Source organism: Notamacropus eugenii, chromosome 1, assembly GCF_028372415.1.
Source record: "Notamacropus eugenii isolate mMacEug1 chromosome 1, mMacEug1.pri_v2, whole genome shotgun sequence".
NCBI classification, from domain to species: Eukaryota; Metazoa; Chordata; class Mammalia; order Diprotodontia; family Macropodidae; genus Notamacropus; species Notamacropus eugenii.
Window position 1 is genome coordinate 423941455 of NC_092872.1, and position 20455 is coordinate 423961909.

The 20455-nt window shown below is 41.1% G+C and overlaps 1 protein-coding gene and 1 pseudogene across 1 annotated transcript in view; one reads left to right on the forward strand and one right to left on the reverse strand.

The window, feature by feature from the left end:
- Window positions 1-653: 653 nt before the first annotated feature.
- Window positions 654-1504, forward strand: LOC140518929 (large ribosomal subunit protein eL6-like; annotated as a pseudogene).
- Window positions 1505-1804: 300 nt separating this feature from the next.
- Window positions 1805-20455, reverse strand: part of TOP1 (DNA topoisomerase I) — a 117851-nt gene continuing 99200 nt past the window's right edge. The window contains exons 14-21 of the mRNA XM_072631491.1: window positions 14502-14645; window positions 13210-13395; window positions 12645-12713; window positions 11940-12054; window positions 10421-10548; window positions 4776-4870; window positions 4396-4545; window positions 1805-3150 (exon numbers count right to left, since the gene is read on the reverse strand). Coding sequence (XP_072487592.1) covers window positions 3048-3150; window positions 4396-4545; window positions 4776-4870; window positions 10421-10548; window positions 11940-12054; window positions 12645-12713; window positions 13210-13395; window positions 14502-14645 — 990 coding nt within the window. The 3' untranslated portion in view covers window positions 1805-3047. The remainder of the gene's footprint in view (window positions 3151-4395; window positions 4546-4775; window positions 4871-10420; window positions 10549-11939; window positions 12055-12644; window positions 12714-13209; window positions 13396-14501; window positions 14646-20455) is intronic.

Consider the following 20455-nt stretch of genomic DNA (forward strand, 5'->3'; position numbering starts at 1 on the left):
GCAATCTTTACTTTGGAGGGGACCCCCAGAGGTCTCTAAATACAACTGCTAAACAGTGCCAAGTTTTTACTAATCTATTAATAGGGATCCCACTAACTCCTGCATAGCCCATTCTGCTCCTGAAGAGCTGATGGGAAGTTCTTCCTCCCACAGAGCTAAAATGCCTCCCTGTAACTTTTCTCATTGGCCAGTACGTCCTCCCTGGTCCTTTAGGAACTATAAAGTGCCACTCCTAAGGTCTCCCACAACTACCACCAATAACAACCTTTTGAGCAGACAATACAAACACTATCAGGGAAGCACAACATATAACCTGCATTTCTAAAAGGAACGAAAACAGAAATGCAACCCGTCTAGATCCTGAACAAAGTCCAGTTTTGTCACCCAGTGGGTCAAGTGTTGAGGGCACAGGCCTTAAAACGCCAAGGACAAATGTTTGTTCTCTGTATTGGTTGTCTCTGTTCCATAGCTGCAGATGAACCTCAAACCCCAACATCCCCCTGGCATAGCCCCCACCTCGGCATACAGCTCATACCCTGCTCTCCTACAACACCCCTCATTGTTATCAGGGACTGTCTCCTTCCTACCCCCAGTCAAAGAGTGGTTCCCAAAGTACTGGGCTAAAAGCATATACTGGCTCTTTCCCGTCTCTCGAGATGGCGGATGAAAAGCCCCCAAAGGAACCAAAGGAAAAGAAGGTTAAAAAGGAAAAAAAGGAGAGCAAAAAGGAAGATGTGGCTGAAAAGGTGGTGAAAAAGCCTCGAAAGCATTGCAGTCAGAACCCAGTCCTGGCCTGAGGGATTGGTAGGTACTCCAGGTCTGCCATGTATTCCCGGAGAGCCATGTACAAGTGGAAATATACTGCACCAAAAACCCGGATTGAAAGGAAAGAGAAAGAGAAGGTACCTGCTACTATCTCAAAGCCAGTTGGTGGCCATAAGAATAGAGGAACCCATGTGGTAAAGATTTGAAAAATGCCTAGGTATTACCCTACTGAGGATGTGCCTAGAAGCTGCTAAGTCATGGCAAAAAGCCCTTCAGCCAGCATGTGAGGAGACTTCGAGCTAGCATCACTCCAGGCATCGTTCCGATCATGCTCACTGGCCACCACAGGGGAAGGCGAGTGGTTTTCCTGAAGCAGCTGGCTAGTGGCTTGCTACTGGTGACTGGACCTCTGACCATCAACCATGTTCCTCTGAGAAGGACCCATCAGAAATTTGTCATTGCCATGTCTACCAGGGTTAACCTTTCAGGTGTAAAAATTCCAAATCATCTTACTGATGCTTACTTCAAGAAGAAAAGGCTCCATAAACCCAGACACCAAGGAGAGATTTTTGATACAGAAAAAGAGAAATATGAGATTACTGAGCAGCGCAAGGCTGATCAGAAAACAGTGGACTCACAGATCCTGTCCCAAATCAAGAAAATTCTTCAGCTTCGTGGCTATCTGCGTTCTGTATTCTCTCTCTCCAATGGAGTTTATCCTCACAAACTGGTGTTTTAAATATTTAGCCAAGAACTCTTACTAAAGTATTTGGAATAACTAAAAACCAAAACAAAACATATACTGGGATTGGTATGGCAAAACTGCACTTATGGGGACAAAACAAAACTGCTTTTGTGTACATCACCAAGCGGGATAATTTTATTGCGGAGAGAACAAATAACACAAGACACAGCAGAGATTTCACTTTGCCCCCAGTTCAGGGCAGTGAAGGGCGGTAAGGTCAGCTGCAGTTAGAGGTCCCCACACCCAGGCCCAGCCACACCATGCTGCTGACCAAGGAAGACACAGACACCAAGATTCCGTTAAGTTGTAGGAATTTATTTTAAATAACCTACAGTTGATTAAAAGGGAATTCATGATAAAAATAGAAGATACTTGAGGAAAGATGTGGGAAATGGTCTTTGCACACACTCTAAGCTAACAATGCCTCTAAAACTAATGATTATAGCAAAAAAAAAGTCTTCACATTAAAATTCTGCTTTTTGTTTTTTTTTTAATTTTTTTACACAATTACAAAAGAAAAAATAAAAGCCCTAAAATCTTGATTATTTTTCCTTTTGGGACCAAATACTCATTTTCCTCGAAATTTATTGACCTGTGGAACTTTTTACACAATAGACTCTTTCAAGTAAAAACATTGGGGTTTAAAAAAGAAAAAAAAAGAGAGAGGTGGGTATTTTAGAAGTGTACAGAACATGCTCAGAACAAAGAATGATGGGAAAATGGTTTCAGTCACTGATTATTTCATTATTCTCAAACTCACTCATCCCTCATCCCTCCCAACCCCAATCTACACGATCTTTAAGATCAAGAAAAAGGTTTAAATATTTTAAAATAATTAAAAGAAATAAAAATTCACATTTAAAAAGGAACACTCAAGTCAGGAAGCATCTTCCCATCATGCTTTGCTGTGAACAGATGTCTGAACTGAAACACTGCCGATGTCACAACTGCTTCAAGCTAAATGAAAATTGATTCCCATGACGATAGTGACAGCTCTAACAGGTGCGCTGGGTTTCTGTTTTACTTAATTTTAAATTCCTGAAATGGGAGAGGAGGAGCAGGAAGGGGAGGGGAAGGGTTAGGAGTTCATTTTCTATTAAAATATAGAAGTTATTGCAAAACCCTAACTGTAAAAACGCACCAATATAATCGGACTTCGTATACAGTAGCTAAAGAACTCAAACTTCAGTGAAATAGAGAATTTGTCTGGCGGAAGGTTGACAAATTCCCATCCACTCACCCTCTTAAAAAAAAAAACAAAACAAAACCAAAAAAAATGAAAAAAAAATCATACAGCTAGAATTTTGATATTTGAAATATTTTTAAATAAGTTGTCCATAGGACAACTGGCTCAGCTCTCTGTTAGAATATTTCCAGGTTTTTCTCTTCTCCAAGATGTTGCCTTATTAACACTTCCTTGCCCACTTGCTGTCCCTTTTCCCCCACCCCCTCAAGTACAAGGGCAAGTAAGGCTCACAGTTTCTTAATATCCCTCAAACCTGTTTCCTTCCCATAAAACCTCACCCTATAAAAACAACTAAAATTCATAGTCTTTATCGGCCATGTCGATGGCCCAGGCAAACTTTTCTCGCTGGGTTTTGTTATAGATTTTCTCAATCGGGACTCCCCACTTCTTACACCTAGAAACAAAAAGGAGACAAACATTAGTTATTTATTAGCAGGTAAAGAGATTCCCAGGAGGGAGAAGAAAGAAGGCCAGATCTGGTGCCAATTCCCAACTAATGTTCTATTAGAACACAAAGGTTCTTTAAGAGTTTTTATTCCAAAGACTAAAACATATTTTTTAAAATGGATGTTGCTTTAGGGTGGGGAACAGAACTTCATCCCTCAAGTCAAAGTTGTAAAACCACAACATACTATGAAGAAGGTTCAGGTTGTCAGTATCTTGGGAATGTCATTCATGGGAGTATTTGGGGATGTTTCTTAGTCTCTTCATTCCCCCACTAATTTTTCCTCAAATGGCCATAATACTGAAACACGTATTTTTATACTTATTGGGTAGATATGATTTTTATTTTCAAACTGAATGAAGTGGAGAGGAAGCATGGTCCAGTCCAGCAGGGGTGGGGAACCTGCAGCCTGGAGGTCACATGTGGTGCTCAAGTAGGGGCCCTTTGATAAATCCAAACTTTGCACAACAAATCCCCTTAATGAAAGGATCTGTTCTGTAAAACTTGGACTCAAAGGGCTGCACTTGAGGATCTAGAGGGCCACATGTGGCCTGGGCTCAAGGCCTGCTTATAAAACATACTGTAATTTTACATATTATTACTTATCACACATGCTGGGACTCTGGCCATATTAATCAATTTCTCTTTGACCCCAGGAACTTTAGTCCAGGAGCAGGTACTGGTCTGCATTGGTATAGAGTTTTGTTACCAGCAACAGTTTCCTATACCTATGAAAGCTCAGGTCTGATCTAAAAAAAAAGTAGACCAATTAAATGTTTTGTTATGCTATTTTAAATTGTTGCTTTAAAAAAAAAAACCAAACTAAACTCAAACTTATGTGACTTGTTGGAAAATGAGTTCCTATGACAGAGTTTTGCTCTCAGTCCTGTAAGCCTGAATGTCTTTCCAGGAAATTTTAAAATAAAAATTAAAAACCATTTCAAAAGCAATAACTCATAAAAAAAGATTGGTTGTTGGCCATAACCTATTCCTTTGAGTTGAAGGGGAACTGATGCCTGCAAGCCTACAGAAAAGGCCAGGCCTCCCTAAGCCTCTTCTTTCAAAGCTGAATTCCAAAGTAGGAAAGCCATCACTATGGTCTCCCAGGAGTGGAGGGAACATGAGGGAAGCGAGGAAGCTTTAGAAAGGGACATAAAGAGCCGTACTTCCTCCACGTAGATGGCAGAGGCTTACCAAGCAACTGAGATCCTGGGATCTAAATAGTTGAGTTTGGAGGTTCCCAAGGCAATCTGTTTGTTCTCCTCTCTGTCTGTGGCCTGAACCTCCAGTTTCATCAACTGCTCCTCCAGCCTCTGTACAGCTTTCTTCTTAGTCTCTACCACCCTGTAAGAACAAGGCAGAGGTAAACCTCAGAGTCTCCCAACTCTCATGATATCCACAAACACGCTTTGTTCACAGTTTAGTCACTGGACTTCAACAATTTAAAGTCTTAGATGCCAAAAGAAGCCAATGATAGGCTCTTAGAAAGCCGGACTTCCTGCTTTTCCCTATGTCGCTGGGCTCCCTGCTGTGAACCCCTTGCCCCTGTGTGGGATCTCAATGTCAGGACGTACTTTTTAGACTTGACATCCTTTCGGACCTTGGCCTCAGCTTTGGCACTTTTCAGATCTCTTCGGGCGTCAGCTAACTGGTCCTTCTTGGCATCAATCTGAGTCAGAAAAAAAAATAGCAGGGATCTGGGTTAGACAAAGCTCCTGCAAGAGGGAGGGCCTCTGGTGACCCAGAGGAGAGGGAAAGCAGCCTCATTGGGCTAGGGGAACCTCGGGAAACTTCAGGGGCTTTGCTTCTAGGCTCTCATTTAAAAAAAAATTATTTATTTAGTATTTTATTTTTCCCCAATTACATGTAAAAATAATTTTTAACATTTGTTTTTTAAATTTTGAGTTCCAAATTCTCTCCCTCCCTCCTCACCCTCCCGTCCACTGAGAAGGCAAGCAATTTAATATAGGTTATATATGTGTAGTCTTGTAAAATATGTTCCCATATTAGTCACATTATAAAAGAAAGCACAGACCAAAAAAAAAAAAACCCCTCAAGAAAAATAAAGTTTCAAAAAACTATGATTTGATCTGTATTCAGATGCCAGTGCTGTCTCTGGAGATGGATAGCATTTTTCATCCTAAGTCCTTCAGAGTTGTCTTGGATTGTTTTATTGCTGAGAGGAGTTAAGCCATTCACCCACAGCTGATCATTTTACAGTATTGCTGTTACTTTGTATAATGTTCCCCTGGTTTTTCTGAGAGCATTCTGCTTATAATTTCTTATAGCACAGTAGTATTCCACCACAATCATATACCACAACTTCTACCAGCCATTCCCAAACTGATGGGCATCTCCTCAAGTTCCAATTCTTTGCCACCAGAAAAGAGCTGTCTTAAATATTTTTGCACATATAGGTGGTTTCCTTTTGTTTTTCTTTTACATCTCTTTTGGGATACAGACCTAGGGGTGGTATTGCTGGATCCAAAACTATGCATACATGGTTTTAAAGCTTTTTGGGCATAGTTCCAAATTGTTCTACAGAACACTTGAATCAGGTCACAATTCCACTAACAATACATTAGTGTCTCAATTTTGCCACATCCCTTCCAACATTTGTCATTTCCCCTTTCTGTCTTATTAGCCAATCTAACAGGTGTGAGGTAGTATTTTAGAATTGTTTTAATTTGCATTTCTCCAATCAATAGTGATTTATAGCATTTTTCACATAACTATAGATAGTTCTGATTACTATACACCTGAGAATGGACTGTTCATATCTTTTGAGCATTAACTTTATAAGGATGTCATAACTCTAGAAAGATTATTAATTCTCAATACCTATTTTCTGAAGGGCCATAGGAAAATGATGAAAAGGAGATTTCAAGGAAAAGAAAACCCTTGGCAAACAACAGGCTGGCAAGAGTCTCAGAGCTCACCAAAACCAAGCAACTGAGACACAAGTAAGTAAACATTAAGTGCCTGCTGTGTCCTGGGTAGTGTTGGGTATACAAAGACAAGATGAAATAGTCCTTTTTCCCATATGAGAAAATAAGAAACAAATCATATAAAAAAATAAGAAAACACACACACACACACACGCACACACACATATATGACCTAGTCTTTCATTGGCTTTAAAAGGATTCCTAGATGAAGAATTCTCTTCTCCAATATACCTGCTCTGCACCGTATGGCTTAGACAGCTGCCCAGAGTACCAACACGTTCAATGACTTGCCCAGAGTAACAAAGTCTGTGTGACAGGGGCTTCCAGGTTCTGGCGCCAGGAACAGCTGCTATGACATGCTGCCTCTTTGCACAAGGACACACAAAATGTATGTCTTGATCCAGTGATACAACCACTAAGACCACACCCCAATGAACGATAAATTAAAGAATGAGGAAAAGGATCTATACCCCACCTCCCCAATTATACCAACTCTTTATGTGGCAGCCAAAAACTGTAGGCTGCAAGATACTCTCATGTTGGGGAATAGATAAACAAATCATGGCATAGAAAGAAATTTAAGAAATCAACAGTTTCACAGGAAAGGGGGAAGACCTCTATGAACGGATATATAATGAAGTAAGTGGTACTAGGAGACCAATTTATACAATGACAACATTATAAAGCAAAACAACTTTGAAGACTTTAGAACTCTGACAAATGCTGCGATACAGCACAAGGTCAGAGGACTGAAGATGATCCATGCCACCCACCTGCTACCAGAGGTGATGGACTTACAATGCAGAATGAAATATACATTTTGGGGGCATGGTCAATGTGGGAATTTGTTACGCTGTACTATGTATATTTGTCGTGACAGTTTTGGGGTTTTTTAATGCACTCAGGAGAGGCAGTGGGAGAGAAAAATGTTCACAAAATAAATGAATAAAAATATGTAAATAAAAGACAATTTGTGGGGAGAAGACAACAGCAACTATGGGGCTCAAGAAAGGCCTCATTAGGAAGGCAGTACTTGAGCTGAGCCTTGAAGAAAATCAGGAATTTGAATTTCCTTGTCATAAAAAGTTCTTGGAGTCAGAAGACCTGACTTTCAATCTAACCTCAGACACTTACTAGCAGTATAACCCTGGGTAAGTCTCTTAACCTCTATTTGCCTCAGTTTCCTCATCTGTAAAATAAGGATAATAACAGCACCTACCTCCTGGGGTGGTTGTGAGGATCAGATGAGATAATAATTGTAAAGTGCTTTGCATAATATCTGGCATTTAGTAAGCATGATATAAATGTTAGCTATTATTTTTCCTTTATTATGAATCTTTATTATCAAAATAAATATATTTATAAATATGTATATTATATGTTTATAAAATACATATTTAACCATTATTAATTCATAATTAATCATTATTAAAGAATTCTTTAGCTTGAGAGTGGGAAACACAAAGCTCTCAGACAAAGAACAAGAGATGCTCAGACAATGGATTCTCACTGGCCCCCAGCATGCCAGAGGATCAACCTTTAGACTGCCTCAGGGTCTTCAGAGAGAGCCAGGACAAGCATATTCCTCTAAAATTTCCAGGGCCCCTGGGAAGATGACAAACAGCTCCTCAGAAAGAGGAAGATCCAGCACAAGAACATGCCAGGCACCAAGACACGAGACTCAAGAATCCCAGCAATGCAAGGATTCTTAAAACAGAGCAGGAAAGCTAGTAATAATTAGAAAAATGCGAAGTTATTGTCTATAAGATACCCAGCATTTTGTTTGTTTGGTGACCCCCTGGACAATCACATGATGAAGAGAGAGGTACTAGTGTACGGACAGAGTGAGAAGGTGGCACTAGGGTCTTCCTGCCTCCCCCTTAACAATTCGGACAATTCCAAGCTCCTGCTGCTCCATCCCCACGTCTGGTCAATATGCTGCCCTCCTCCATCTCTTTCCTAGGCTGACAAGCTTTGCAAAGAGACTCAGTACAGTCGAGGTGTGATTACTGCCTCATTCCTACCCTGGGACAGAGGAAGGAGAGGGAAAATACTGGACAGAAAGGGGGGCCGGGGAGCAGAGGGTAGAGGTAGAAAAGGGTCAGGAAGGGGATGGGGAAAGTGGAATAGTTAAGGACAAAATCTTGACTTTAGCTTTTCTGGCTATAATTAAACCCAAGGCCCAGTAACTTTGACCAGATCTCTGTATCAGTGATGTGCTGCTACTTCCAACTCACTCCTGGAACTCTCAGCACTGATTTTCTCCAAGGGCTTGTGTGCCTTTTTGCCATGGCCAGGGCAAATGTAAGATGATCCCAGAATAATCTGATGGACATGCTAAGTTATTTAAGTGATTCAAGGTTCAAAAGGGCTTGTGAAGGAAACTGACAGGCAAGGTTAAAGCCAAGCATTGGGTGAGCCGCACAAAAATGGTATCAAACATAAATCACCTTCACCTTGGAATGAAAAATGCCCATTCCCTTAGATAGCCTGCTGATTTCTCCACCAGCTGTAACCTCCAGAGCACAGAGCAAGGCATCACTCAGGGGCCTGGAGAGGCAGCTTGCTGAAGCCTCTCATTGTCTCCCTCCAGACACACACAGAATACTTGAGGGTGAAAACAGAGCCCAGTATTGTGAAGGACATTTGAAATGGAATCATCAAATACATTTTACTACCAATGGCTTTTGCCCTAACATATATATTGGCTGAGGCCAAGCTATGATAACTGAAGGCTGTACACAAAAGAAACCCTCATACCACTGGCTGAGATCATCTTGGGGCTCTAAATGCAGCAAACCACAGGAGTCATCACCCACTTTAAGAGAAGGCAAAATGGGGGAGGGAAAGAGCAGGAAGACGAGGACTAAGAAACAACTGCTCATTGACCATGACTGCAGGAAAAAAGCCACACCTGCAACGCAGCAGAGGGAACCACACAGGATTTAGAGCTGGGAGGGACCTCAGAGATCACTTAGCCCCAGCCCCTTATAGTACAGAGGAGGAAATGGTGGTCCAGAGGTTTGTGCTGAAGGTGCCACCATCCTTCCCAGCTTCACAAAGGCCCAGATCTGACCAGGTCACTCTCTAGCTCAAGAATCTTCACTGGTTTCCAACTGCCTTTATGACAAAGTACAGTCTCTCGAGGCTGCATCTGAAAATCTCTGCATTCCAGCTCCACCTTGCTTTTTCAGACTTTTTTATGTCCTATTACTCCCCTCTAGACACGGGACATTCCTGTGAAATTGGCCCACTTTCTATTCCCTGAATTTGCTTTTCAGCTTTCACTGGCACCACTTTTGCACAATCTGTCCCTAATGTCTACAATGTATTCTTTTCTGCATTTTTGCCTCTTAGAATCCTTAGCTTTTTTCAAGGCTTGGCTCAGGTCTCACTTCCTCTGTGACAAACCTCATTCTTATTTCTCTCACTATCCTCAAGTGATGATTCTAAGTAACTTCCTAAGATTTCAAACTGTCCAAAAGAGAGCTGCCTGGAAGTCTGCAAGCAGGAGGCGGGATGGCCATTTATGGCTGGGGAGTCAGGTATCTCATAGTGAGGATTCTTTTGGGGAAAGGTTGGACTAGGTGGCAACAAGGTCCCTTCTGACTTTCATATTCTGGGATTCTGTAAGTGACTGAACCTGGAGTGTGCAACATGGCTGTGTACTCAAAGTGGGCTTTACAAAATGTGTCCCTGATTAACATTAATTTTTAATTTTAGTTAATTTAATTAATAGTAATCTTGCCTTGTTCCTGGTGCGGACAAAGAATTGACTGTGGATATCAAACCAAAGATCCAGGAAAGGCTAGCCCCATGCAGAGAGTGGAGAGCTACTTCCTCCAACCATGTGATATCATTTGGAGAGCTACTGCCCAAGAATATAGGAGGCAGCCATTTCTTCCTTCTCTGTGCCCACTCATCTCCAAAAGTTATAAGGAATACAATACACCACTTCCCCAAAAGACTACTGATGCTGTGCTATCTTCTCACAATGGCTACATAGAGAAGGGGAAATCTGTAACACTTAACAGAGAATCATTGTCCAACATGTAATGTCCTTTCAAACAATGGCAAGAGTCCTGTCCTCTCCTAGTCATGCAGAGAAGAATTTTTGCATTTTGAGTATTTTCAGATAGCACTTGCCCTTTTCTTCTAGAACAGTTTTCATTTCAGCAAAACTTTCTGATCCTGTATTGCAAATGCACTAAGCTGGACTGAAGCACCCATGGGGCATTGTCACCAATGACAAAAAGTTTGAAGTTACTTACCTTAGTCTGCAGGTTCATCATGGACTTCTCAAAAGTCTTTGGTGGCGCCCTCTGATGGTTACACAGAATCGCAACAGCTCTATTGGCACGGTTATAAGAAAGGATCTTTGCTGGGATATTTTCATCCGCTGTAAAAGAACAAACACTGGGATAAGTTGGAGAACTTGATTTTGAGATCCCAGCCTTTCTACCCCACTCATGTTACTGGCTTTTATTTCATTCCAAAGATTAAGAGACAGTCAAGGTCACAAAATCTGATAATAAGAAATCAAAATACTACCTGGAATCTCCCATGCCATTCTGGGTTGGCCTTTAATAAGGGGTAACGGGGGAGTGATGGTAGTGAGGGGGAAGGGCTTGAGAGGATGAATTCTAGATAGTGGATAACCTTCACCCTCATTCAGCCAAATAAAAACCCATCAATCCCACACCAATATTACTTGCCCCAGTCCTTAGAGGATTAGTGGAAAATTTGCATTTGAGCCAGGAAAAGGCCAGGAAAAACAAGAGAAGAATCTCAGTTACAATGAGGGAACTACAGACTTTTTATTCAAGCCTACAACTCTGTCTAGCTTTGAAAAGAAAAGGTCATGTGAAACGAAAAAGCAGGCTGTGTCTAGTGAACCTTTTTTGAAGGCAATAATATAATGTTGCTCTATAAGCTTCCTCAGCACTTGAAAAGCTGTTGAAACTCTGGTCCTGAAACCATGCTGTGTATTGTCCTCTGTTCCCCATCTGACAACTCACCCACCCTCACCATAGCACACACTTCTTGAACTCCCTTATATATACTGCAAAGCATTAAAGTCATTCTACATATTATGGAGAGTAATGAAAACTTGGCAGTAATCTGGCTCCACCAAATTGCTTTGGGGTATTGGCAAATACCCTTTGGAGCTAGTTTTTGGAAAATACAACCAGCTATGATGGCAAAATAGCATATACTTCAGGGAAAAGGTTCACTGCCACCTTTTCCATCTAGTAACCATGACAACCCTACTTGCTTTCCAATTTCAAAAGGACATCATATCACAATGTCTTCACCAGAGTGAGCTTTGTAATAACATATATAAAAAAATAAAAGCCTTTACAGAGCTGTGCTTGAACATAAAGCCAGCGTAGGGGATATTGTTGTCTCAGCTTCTCCAGCATAGCCACACACACGCACGCACGCACGCGCACACACGCATGCACGCACGCGCACACACGCACGCGCAGACACACGCACGCACACACGCGCACGCAGACACACGCACACAGACACGCACACAGACACACGCACACACACACCACACACACACACACAGACACACACACCACACACACACAGACACACACAGACACCACACACACACACACAGACACACACACACCACACACACAGACACGCAGACACACACACACACACACACACACACACACGTCCTGCACCTATGTACTCCTGCAGGAGTGGGATTCAATGAGCTGTAAGCTCCATACTCCAAACTGTGCTCATTCTACTCAGACGGGGAACACTTACGGGCAGTGAGCTCCTTTAGCTGCTGCTGTAGCGTGATAGAGGCATTGTACGTACGGAAGACTTTGGCCGTCAAGCCCTCCATGAGATCCTGAAGGTGTTTGTTGAGGATACTAGTCTAGGAGAGGAATTGAGAATTTCAGTTGAAACCCTAGCCCTGAAATACTACTCACTTACTTCCAAGTCACTAGATCTCATCACACATCAATACAATTTTGCTCCCACTTGGGGACCAATGAGACCAAACACTGGCAGAGGAGGGCATGTTAGTGCCCTCTGCTGGATGGAAAGTTAGGGGCTAGCAGTAACTTCAGAGAGCTAGGCTAAAAGCTGAAAAAACAGTGTCTTCTTTTTTCCACAAAACCCTAGAAACTTGAGCATCTCAGATTTGGACAAACTAAAGGTAGGTCTAGAATTTCAAGCTCAGGTCTGCTAAAGGATCAAGACCATCTGCGAAAGACTGCCCTGACAAAGAGAGTTAGGGATACTCTCAAGAAAGGCAGAAACACACTGATGCTGCCTGTGGTGTATAGGCAAGCTGTTCACTTCGGCAGTTTCTGAGCCCTTCTAGATAGCTCACACAAGGAAAAGGTCCTGCAGCTGGGGGAGTGGGACTGACTGCAGCTGTAGGGGCTGACCTGAGTCACCCACAGGTGCCATCCCCTAGCTCTAGGCTCACAACACAGCTTAACTCTTGAGTATACTTACATTGAGTCTGTCAAAAAGATCATCCTCAGGCTGTTTGTTCTCCATAAATAGCTGAAGGTTCTTAAAAACCTAAAGGAAAACAACAAGAGTATAAAAATATACTGAAAAACAACATATTCATTATATCCTGACCTGGAACAGTTCAAAAACCAAGCTCACTGGTACCTTCAGCTGTGAGGGGTCATCTACTGAGACACATCAGAAAACCTTTGAGATGTAAGCCCTAAAATAGCTTTTCCTCATGACCAGAGGTCACAGGTCAGGCTCTGAGAGGGAAATTGGGAGAAGTTTTTTGAAGGGCAAATATATAAGAATGGCTGGGGTCTATACAGGCCTGAGATTCATATTTGAAAGCTTTGCACTGGACTACAATTGCTGCAATACCAAAGCCTCTGAAGCACATTCTGCTGCGTATCAATGATGCTAAGAGTTTGTTGCCTTATCCTTGGGGACATAAATGAGGAAACGGGGCCAAAAAGATGTTTAAAAGACACAAAATAAGGGACAGTCTATGCCTTTCATGTCACCCCTTTTACAGCCATGAACACCAACCAGAGCTGCTTACCCTCTTCTCAACAGGAACCTTGTTGTAGTATCGAATGGAATCCTTCCCTAGGAAATCAAACTCGACCACGTATTCTTGGCCATCCATCTCTGGATGTAAGTTAATGTGCTCTACTCGGAGGGAACAGCAGCCCACAGTATCAGCTGTCTCCCCTTCTTCCTTCTCATTACCAGCTCTCAGAGCAAGCTGTAGATTTGGCAGTGGGAGTTGGGGGGGACAGGAAAGGAGGAAGAGGAGATGGCAGAATGAGAAGAAAATAGGTGAAAAATATGAGTTAAAATAGAGGTTAGACTAAGATTTCATGAAATTAAAAAAGGAAGCCGTTTACTCCTCTTTGGATAGTATTAGGAATTCCCCTTTGCTATCGAGTCAAGGGATGGGGAACCTGTGGCCACATGTGGCCTTCTAGGTCCCTGGATGCAGCCTTTTGACCGAGTCCAGGTTTTACAGAACAAATCCGTTTATTAACGGGATTTGTTCTGTGAAGTTTGGATTCTATCGAATAAACACAGAAGATTACAAAGGAAAACAATTATACTGAGAGACAGTTATCAATATGTTTAAAAAAAATTCACGAAATATAATTCGAGATTAAGAACCCTTGCTCTGCTGTACTTTGAGGTGGAAAAGTGGAGATTGGAGAGATTTATAACTTCTCCTAGTTCAGACAACTTGGCTGCTGCTTTCTTTCACTAATACAAATTATTTCAAAGAAAGCGACAGAATGAGTCTGGCTTTTTAAAATAGAGCTGCAAATAAGATGCTGCCCCATGCTAGATTTTAAGAACTGAGAAGCCAGGGGTTCTCAGCAAACAACCATGCTCAGTCTTGAAATGGTTTGCTACAGGCAAACTCTGCCCAAACATGATAATTAAGCAAAATGATGTTATTGGGGTAATTAGTTCCAAAGGAAAAAATGCTATCAATGGACAGAAAGCAGGGTTTCCCAACTTTATCATGAGGTTTGAGTAATGTGACATTATTACAAAACAATTTTGACTGGGGTTATCTGATGTAGCATGGGAATACAAAACAGCAGAGTAATTAGATAACTACAAAAAAGACTTTCTGCCTTTCACCTGAAGATGCTACAGTAAGAACTGGCTTCTTCAGGATAGTAACTACCTGATTCTCCACTCATCCTCATTATTTTACATGGGCTATTCTACTCTTGGCCAGAAACAGAGCTGGAGCATGGGGCTAGCAGCAGCCCTTTACCTAGGGCCAAGTTAAAAAAACAAAAACGAAAGGGGAAAACCCATTCACTAGTTCCATGTCAATGTGCCCCTTACCTTGTCAATGAAGTATAATGCTACAGCCCTCTGTCGGACTTTCATCTCCTTGGACTTCCAGTCTTCTCGGTATTGGTTCCGGATCTTGTCTACACACTTCTTCAATCTGCGAGCTGTCTCATACTTTTGCCAATCCTTCTCACCCTGCAAAGACCCAATCCTAGGAGTTTACTGCCAAGAGCCAGAGGAGTAAAAAACAATTCTGAATAAAGTTCAGGCCAAGCTCTTGAGAAATTAATACTCAAGTACAGGGCCTCAGGCTGTACCAGAAAAATATTCTTTGAGTTGATAAGTGAATAGAACTGAATTTAAAAGACAACTGGCATAATCAGACTGAAGAGAGCTCAGACTGTCATAGAGAGATTGTCAAAACTAGCCCTTCCTCTTCTGTCAATCAAGTCTCTGGCATTAACTCCGTAAACTCCCTCACATTTTGGAAAAAGTACCCATCTGTACTAAGTGGAATACTGCCATTATCACAAAAGACACCAAGCACCTCAACATTCCCATTTCACCAGTTACAGTCAACAGCATTATATACATGGGCCATAGGGCCAGAGTCCCTGCAGTGGCTTCATGCCAGGAATCAGATTCCATGGATCTCTGACATGGTATAATCAGGAAGGCAAAGAAGCTGAACCAAAGATGACAGACAGCATGAGATGGCGAAAGGGCAAAAACAACTCCCACAAAGGCCCACTAGAGTGCATCATTTTAGGACTTCCTTATTCATAGGCATTCTCGAGTACAATGTTGAGGTTATTAAATTCATGCCTTCATTTATTTTTTTAAACTTTATTTTTGTTGCCCTTTTGTTTTTATGTCACCTTTGTTTCTGAATATATTCCCTGCTCTTTTCTTTCCCAGAAAACTCTCCCTTGTAACCAATATTTGAAAAAGATAGAAGAAAGGTAGTTCAGCAAAACAAAACAAGGTACCCACTGTGTCTGACAGTATGGGCAATATTCCACACTCACAGTCCCATGCCTCTGCAAAAAAGAAAGGGGGGGTGCACTGTCTTCTCCTGTCTCCTAGGCCAAGCTTATTCTAATTATCCAGTTAGTTTCACTTTCCTGTTCTTTCTGTTCATGCTGCTGTAGTCACTGCATATACTGCCTTCCTGGTTTAGCTTACTTCACTGTGCATCAGTTCATGGTTAAGTCTGTCTACCCATGCTTCTCTGAACTCTTCATATTTATTATTTTTTATGGTGCAGTTATAATCCATTACATTTATCTGTCTTCCTTTACCCCTTCCCAGAGTCATCCTTTGCAACAAAGAATACAAAGGGAGTTTAGAAAAAAGGAGTTGGGTAAAATTAGACAACACAATTGCCGAAGCTGATAGTATGTTCAATGTTCTGTATGGTCCCCCCACTTCTATAAAGAAGGGAAAAGGGAACATTTTTTCCTCTCTACTTTGGGACTAATCTTGATTATTCTAAGTGTTCAATTTATATTAGGAATATTGTTTTCCTTCTTATTTTCTAATCCTATGACCATCTTCCCAACTCTTCTCTGGTCCCCATCCCAGCTTTCCAAGTCTTAAGTCAGGCACTCAGCCCTAAACAAAAAGTCTGATTAGACTTTTTAGTTTGTTGATGGAAGGTGACTTCTCAGTGTTTCCTCCTTACACATGGCTGAGTGCTTACTATGTGGAAGGCCTGGGGCGACGACTTGGAGACAAAGAAACAAACATCTTTTTCCTGTTCTCAAAGAACTCAGTCTAGTTAGGGAGATAGGGCACTTTAATAAAACAGTTATACCAGCTAAGTACCAAATGAATGATAAAAGTTAGGTGCAGGATGGGGTGTAGGGAATGGCTTTACTTTAGAGCAGGGATTCGGAATCTTTTTTGCATCACGGATTCCTCTGGTAGTTTGGCAAAGCCTATTATTTTGAAATACAAAGGCAAACTGTCTTGAAATAGAGGAATAATTTTTTAAAAAGCTAATGAGCAATGATAAACACGATGAATACAGAGAAGGACTGAAAGACTTACATGAAGTGATGCAAAGTGAAGTGAACAGAACCTACAAAACACACACAAGCACTACAGCGATGTAAACAGACACAACCACCACAAAACAATCAAAGGGGAACATGGGAAAACTACAAAGAACAAGCAGGGCTCCAAAAAAGACAGGAAAAGACACCACGCCCAATTCCTCTGCAGAGGCAGGAGGTCCATGGGTGTGGAACACCGCACAGATTTTCAGATTTTTTTCCAATGTATTGATTGATTTTGCTATTTTCCCTCTTCTTTTTTCTTTTAAAAATACTTTTCTTTAGCACAGCACTTCCCAGAAAAATGCTTTTTCAATCATTAAAAAAATGGAGGATCATATGTTTTTAAATTAAATTTCATTAATGTCTTTCCATAAAACAACAAATAAAAATGAAAATATTCTTTGTTAAATGGGATGGCTATGTGGGAAAGGTAGGAGAAGAAATACAGGAGGGAGGGAATCTAGATAATGTAAAACACACACAAAACAAATAAATAAAAAGCTATTTAAACAACAACAACGAAGTTGGAGAACTCCAGATTAGAACTCCTGGTTGAGAGGGAGTTTAATTCAGTGGGCTCCTCGGCAAACAGCTTCCACTGACTCAAATCCTAGTCTGAGTCACTATTTGGTTTACTCTTCCTGCTCCAGTGTCTCCTGCAGAGGAATCCACCAGAAGCACTTGGAGGGGCTGTCGTCCATTGTCTATCTTGTACCCAAGTTAGGAATATTCTTTCTTTTTTTGGTTACATCTACATTATAGTCATTGTGTACAGTTTTTTAGTTCTGCTTACTTCTTTCCATATCAGTTCACAGAACTGTTCCCTTAATCCTCGGAATCATTCAGATTTATCATTCCTTACAGTGAAGGGAGCCTGGTTAGCCAATTCTTAATCGATGGATATCTACTTTGTTTCTAGTACATTATGACCACAAAAAGTGATGCTATGAATATAATGGCTCATGAGGGACTTTTCTTGTTGGGTTAGTATGACTGGCAGTGGGATATCTGGGTCCAAAAGGATGGAATATTTTAGAAAGTTAATTTTTAATTAATTTAATTTTCATTAAAAGCACTTTAAAAAACATTAATTCTCCATTGCTTTTCAGAAGGGTTGGGCCAATTTACAGTTCAACTAAAAGTACATTAGTGCCTCCATCTTCCTCCAGCCCCCTCCAATGTTGACTATTTCCATCTTTTGCCGTTGTGCCAAATTTCTAGTTGTGAGATAAAACCTTAGAGTTGCTTTGATTTCATTTCTCTTATTATTAGTAGTAATTTGGTGTAGTCTTTCATATAGCTATTAATTATTGTGGAGCAAGAGTGAGGGGTCTGGAATCAGGAAGACCTGAGTTCAAATGCAGCCTACGACTTACTAAGCTGTGTGACCCTGGGCAAGTTACTCAACCCTGTGTTTGCCTTAGTTTCCTCATCTGTAAAATGACCTGGAGAAGGAAATGGTAAAGTACTCCAGTATCTCTGTCAAGAAAATCCCAACCGCCCTGGACCTTACTTTTCTTCATTGTATTCTTTGATAGTCTAGGTCTTGTGTTTTTCCAATGAATTTTTTTTATTATTTAATAAAGCTTTGTAAAGTATACTCTTGGTAAATTTGATTGGTATAGAATTAAAAGTATAAATTAATTTTGGTGATATTGTCATTTTACTATATTGGCATGGCCTAGACTTGAGCACTAAATATTCCTCCAGCTATTTAGGTTGGTCTTTAATTCTTTAAAGAGTGCTTTGTAATTGAATCTATACCAGTCTTTTGTGTGCCTTGGAAGGCTGATCCTCAGATATTTTATACAATTTATAGTTATTTGAAATTAAATTTCCCTTTGTATTAAAAAAAAAAAAAAAAAGAAAATCCCAAATGGGGTCATAAACAGTTGGACACAAATGAAAAATGAGTAAACAACAACAAATTCTTCTTTTCTTCATATACTTTGACCATTTATCCATTGGGAATAGCTTAATTTTATGTTATTTGTGTTAATTCTCTGCATATCTTAGATATCAGATCCTTACTTAATAGTTGATACCCAGAGTTCCCTCCCTTCCTATCCTTGCTGTATAGTTTTTGCTCACGCAGAAGCTTTTCAGTTCCATGTAATCAAATTATCTATTTTATCTTTTGTGATCATCTCTACTCTTTGTCTGGTTAACAATTCTCCCCCAATCATTTGCAATTCCTGTTCAAATACATGTACTAATAGGCTAACTCAACAGACTACCTTCCTAACTGCAGGCTATAAGGTGGGCAATGTGTTTTTCATACAATTTGCTTTTCTCTCATACTTAACCTTCTCTCTTTCCAATATCTACTCTAACAAAATATTTCCAAATTCTTCTCATGGTAATGCTTAATGGACCAGGTTATAAGGCAAAGATTCTTTTTCTCTAGTACCATTTATGCAACTATCTCATTCTTTAATGAAGACATTTGCCTATGTTTTTTACAGGATATTTCACATGTTTATGCTCGGAGTTTATACTTTGTTTATACTTGCAAGGAGAACTGTGCTCTTCAAAAGTCCTTTGGCTTGTCTGGATGACAAACATCAATTATCCTTCTACAATGCCCTTTTGGCTTTCAACTCAACTCATCCAAACTCTCGAAGACCATGGGAGAAGGTATATGGCACAACAGCTTCCTGAATGTGAGCTGCAATTCATACTCTCTTTTCTTCGAGTACAAAAGTATAGAGTATAGTGCTTTAGTGGAAAAAGAATTGGATTGGAAACCAAAATACTGGCTTCTAGTTTTGGCTTAGCAACTTACTACCTAAATGAAACTGAACGAATCACTTCATTGGTTCTGTCTTGGATCTATTTTCTTTTCCTCTCTTGGGGAATCTTGTTAGCTTTCATGAGTTTAATTATTATCTCTATGCAGTTATCTCACAGATCTATATATGTCCAGTCCCAGTCTCTCTCCTGAGCTTCAATCCTATTGAATAAAAACTGGATGTTCCACAAGTAGCTCAAATTCAACATTTTAAAAATGAATCTTGGGGGGCAGAGCCAAGATGGTGGTGTAGAAGGATGGCCTTGTAGAAGCTCTCCCCGCCACAGCCCATAAAATACCTGTAAAAAATGACTCTAAACCAATTCTAGAGCAGCAGAAGCCACAAAACGACAGAGTGAAAGAGATTTCCAGTCCAAGACGTCTTGGCAAGAGGAAAGGGCTACCGCACTGGCTCAGGGCAGAGTGCAGCCCAGCCCTGGCCGTAAGGCTCAGCTGGGACAGAACTAGAGCAGGCTTCAGGGTGTGGAATTCTGGGTAGCAGCTGCAGTTCCCAGATTACTCATCCCACAAATGCCAAAGACAGCTTCAAAGGTTGGTGAGAAAGTTCTTTCACCTGGGTGAGATGGGAGCAGGGTCCTGCCCTAGCCCCGGCCCTAGGTGGTCCCAGGCGGTGGCAGTATTCAATTTTGGAGCCCTCAGCCTAAAGATCATGGGAGAATTGAGCCGCTGATCTGGATCTCAGCCCTGAGTGGCAATCCTAGGGTGAGGAGGAGCACTGGCTGGGAGAGCTGGTGGAGGTTCTGGAGAGAGAATTCTACTCACAGATCCTGAGCAGAAAAGCTTGTGGTTGCTCCCAGACCACAGTGCAGGTCAGAAGAGGAGTAAATTCCTCTTCCTTGATTGTGCTACCTTGGAGGAACTGAGAACTTACAGGTCCCCAGAGTATACCCTCCTCTAGACAAAGGACTCAAAAGTCAAGTAACTGGCTGGGAAAATGCCCAAAAAAGGGAAAAAAATAAGACTATAGAAAGCTACTTTCTTGGTGAAGAGGTATTTTCTTCCATCCTTTCAGATGAGGAAGAACAATGCATACCATCAGAGGAAGACCTAAAAGTCAAGGCTTCTGCATCCAAAATCTCCAAAATAAATGTGCAATAGCCTCAGGTCATGGAAGAGCTCAAAAAAGGATTTTG